The following is a 3,876-nucleotide window of genomic DNA, read 5'->3' on the forward strand; positions in this document are numbered from 1 at the left end:
GAGTGCCTGCGGGTAGTTTTGTGTGTTCCTCCATCCCCCGGGGTCTCTCTCCCTCCTTGACCCAGCCTATGTGAGATGCAGGTTTGGGGACTGGGGTATTCTTGGCTGGCTGAGTCACTTCTTGTTCCAATGAAATGCAGTGGAGAAACTTTTATTTGTTGATAGCCTGGAATGATTCTTAATTTTCTGGATGTGCGCTGGGGAAAAGATCCATCTCCTCTGACCTATAAATGCCCTCAATTTGCTCCTTTATTGCAGGGTATCTCCCTTAGCGGTTAACGTAGGCAGCTCACTCCCCGCACCAATCCTGCATTCATTATTAATTACCCGGAGGGAGGCTGGCTGCTCCGCCGTGATGTTTGCACTTCCTCCTAGACAAATCTGCTCAACTTTTTTTTTTCTTTCCTTTTTTTTTTTCCCCCCTCTTTTAATAGAATATAAAACCGTGAAGAAAAGCGTCGATTTTTAAGAAGACGTCATGCTTTCTGCAACTCCCCTGTATGGCAACGTTCATAGCTGGATGAGCAATGAAAGGGTCCGCATGTGTGGAATTAATGAAGACAGGTAAATATTTAAGCTTCTGGCAAGTTAAACCACACTGTAATTCTGCAGCGTGAGGTCTCGGAGTTCGCTCGCTTCCCTAATGCCGGAGTAGATAGCTGCTGCCTTGCATCGAGATCAGCCCAGTTTGGAGAGGGGGTGGTGATGGGGGGGAGAAACAAGACGTGCCAGAGAGTGGTAGAGCAGCCGCTGATTTACTATTTAACAGGCAACCTGGGTCAGTGAAGCGGGGACGCCCTTTAAAGAGATTACTCCCCAAAGCAGCCTTTAAACGTGCTTTTACAATTAATTTATTATTTCTTATTTGTGAAGGGAAATTAAACCAAATAGTGCACGTGTTCTTGCGGTGACTCGGTATGGCAGAGGTGCTCCTGCCTGCGGCTCGCCATTCCCTGCCTTCGGACCCACAGCCTGTCCTGTGAAATAGGAACAGTGGCCTTTCCGTATCCCACCAGTGAATTTCTCCTGCTCTCCACCTTTTTTGCTGCTGAATATCATTCATTCGATGAATAAAATTACAGTCTTTAGTCATTTTCAGTGTGGTGATGCAGGCACTGGCCGGTGTCCTCTTCCCTTAAACACCAGCTTTTTAAAAAGCGAAATGATAACTAAACAGAAGCTGCAGGTATACCTGTGGTTCTTTGTGGCAATTTAGTGTACTTTTAGTGTTTTTCTGCCTTCTCTTTGGGTCTGTGTTCTCACTTCTGTGTGAAAAGCCTCTGAGAAGTTCAGGAAAGTTTTTGTTCTTTGCAGGGAGGAACTATTTGCAAACATGAACTGGAGGGAAATGGCCAAACATCTTCCTCTGCCTTCACACCCTCTCTCCCCACTTCCCTCTCACTTATTTAGGCATAATATTTTTATGTGTTATTTGCGGGAAAGGTGACTTTTAAAAATGAATAAACAAACATGTTAAAATCGCATTTCTGCGTTAAGGTGATGGTGTGCCTTTAAGCACTTTGATTGAAAGGAGTTCTGTTGGGTAATGCTGAAACTTTCCTTCTGTTGCATGTCAGCGATTTTTATCCTTGGGATTTGAAATTTGGCACTAAGGTATATTCTTTATCGGTGCTTTCTGTGATAACAAGTCCCAGTGCTGCAACACTGGTGCGGCACAGATGTGCAGCTCCCTCTTTAGCATGGATCAGCTGACCTTCGTATGATATTAGTGTGTGTGTTTTAATTTTCTCCTCAGCAGCGTTTATGGATGGTACATGAACAGGGTATGTTTAAAATGGGATGTTCTCTCCTTGGAAAAAGAAAAGGGCAAGGGGCAAAAGAGAAGACCTTGACAAAAATCACTTGCATTGGAAGAGGCTGTTCTGAGGTGTGCTTGGTGTGTTCTTGCTGTCAAAACCCTTTATACTTGTTTTCAAATGGTCCTTGCTTTCTAAAGTAGTTGCTGTGCATTGGTATGCAGAAGGATAAGTGTGGTATCGTATGGGACTTCTCTAGAGGAATCAGAAAATGGAGGTGATATAATCTGGTACTGATCCGAGATGCACAGGATGTTTTCAAATAGTAAGCTTCCGTTTCTTAATAGGAAAATTCCCGTTAACGATGGCGATGCACCGAAAAGCAGACTGGAGTTGAGGGAAGAAAATCACCTGAATCACAGTGTGGTAAGAAGTCTATAGCTTCATGCTGCAGCTGAATCTGTGCCTGTCCTCTCCACCCTGTCTCCCACCCTCAGGTGTTATTACATGAGCCATTTGGAGAAATGATTAAACTACCTTTCTATTGCACCTCTCGCTGGGCTTGGGGACATACGTGTTGTTTCTGTGAAGCAGTGAAATGGGACTTAATTATTATGTCCTTAATCTCTTGACGCTGTCTTTGTGGTGTTGTGTTGTCGTATGACATCGTATTCTTACTTTCGCTATGTTACAAATAGTGTCATGCAGCATATCTGCATTTCTACCAAGGATAATTCACATAAATGTTAAATACACCAATGTTTCAGCGAAGTTGGTGGTTTTCTCCTTCTTTAAACATATGCGGGGAGCAGCGAGCGGGGAAGAAATTCGACAGCAGACTTTTCTTCATGCTGCATCCTCAGGCACCTCGCCTTGTGAATCGTGTGGCGGTGGCGAGCTCCGGCACAGAGCTGCGCCAGAGGGAGAGGTCCTGGAAGAGGAGGAGAGGCTCTCCATCCTTCCCTTCCCGCTCTCCATGCTGCCAGCCCACGTCCTTTTGCTCTGGCAGGGCTGAGCTGAGAAGCTGAGCTGGGAGCAATGCCACTGAGCATTGTCTCTGGGCCACTTCTGGCTGCTTGGGCTATGCATCTTCGAGCCTTTGCTTCTAGCTGATGGATTTTGGGTGCGGAGAGATTTGTATTGATGTTTGTGGTGATATATATTGCTCCATAGGTTCCTGTTCTCCCATTCTCCAGTGCAGTCAGCCTCTGTATGTTTTCACAACAAACAAGGTGTTTGCAGGGGTGTTGTTTCTCTTCCAAAAGCTGACATGTCTGTAGCTAGCTTGAGCTGTAGTCATTTTAGCAAAACGTGAAAGTAACGTACTTCTTGTTCTGTAAAGGTGGATGCGACTACAGCACATCGCATTGACAGTCTCGCAGCTCTGAGTATGGACAGGTCTGGACTCATGCGAGAAGGACTCAGGGTCCCCAGTAGTATTGTCTATTCCAGCTTGTGCGGACTCGGCTCGGAAAAATCACGGGATGCTACGAGTTCGATAGCTGGGCTTGGATTTACTCCTGAAAGAAATCCAGAGATACAGTTTAAGTCTAATCCTCCCGAAGCGGTAGAAAACGCAGCTGTCTCTGGGAAAGCCCCGAATGGCTTCAGCGCTATATACAAAACGCCACCTGGAATACAAAAAAACTCTGTCCCGACGGGAGAGGCGCTGGGTTTGGACCGAGCTGCAGGTGACAAGCAGAGTCCCCTTGGTGTCAATGGTGCTAGTTACCTAAGGCTCCCCTGGGTAAACCCCTATATGGAGGGCGCGACGCCCACCATATACCCTTTCCTTGACTCACCAAATAAGTATTCGTTGAACATGTACAAGGCGTTGCTACCTCAGCAGTCCACCTACAGCTTACCACAGCACCTGGCTTACTCGCCCGTATGTACGAACGGTGAACGGTTTTTATACCTGCCTCCCTCCCACTACGTTGCCCCCCACATCCCTTCGTCGCTGGCATCGCCCATGAGGCTCTCCACTGCTTCAGCTTCACCGGCGATCCCGCCTTTGGTGCACTGTCCAGATAAGAGCTTGTCGTGGAAGATGGGTGTCAGCCCTGGCAACCCTGTCGATGCGCATGCCTACCCCCACATCCAGAGCAGCAAGCAGCCC

The 3,876-nt window shown here is 47.0% G+C and overlaps 1 protein-coding gene across 1 annotated transcript; it reads left to right on the forward strand.

Moving 5' to 3' along the window:
• Window positions 1–432: 432 nt before the first annotated feature.
• Window positions 433–3,865, forward strand: LOC104527651 (BCL-6 corepressor-like; the record flags this gene model as incomplete). The annotated part of the gene is made up of 3 exons (XM_010171428.1): window positions 433–564; window positions 2,105–2,183; window positions 3,100–3,865. Coding segments are annotated over exons 1-3 (931 nt in total), but the record flags the coding sequence as incomplete, so codon positions are not given.
• Between the last annotated feature and the right edge of the window lie 11 nt (window positions 3,866–3,876).

Source organism: Antrostomus carolinensis, unplaced genomic scaffold (genome assembly GCF_000700745.2).
Source record: "Antrostomus carolinensis isolate BGI_N321 unplaced genomic scaffold, ASM70074v2 scaffold37997, whole genome shotgun sequence".
In the NCBI taxonomy this organism is placed as follows: domain Eukaryota; kingdom Metazoa; phylum Chordata; class Aves; order Caprimulgiformes; family Caprimulgidae; genus Antrostomus; species Antrostomus carolinensis.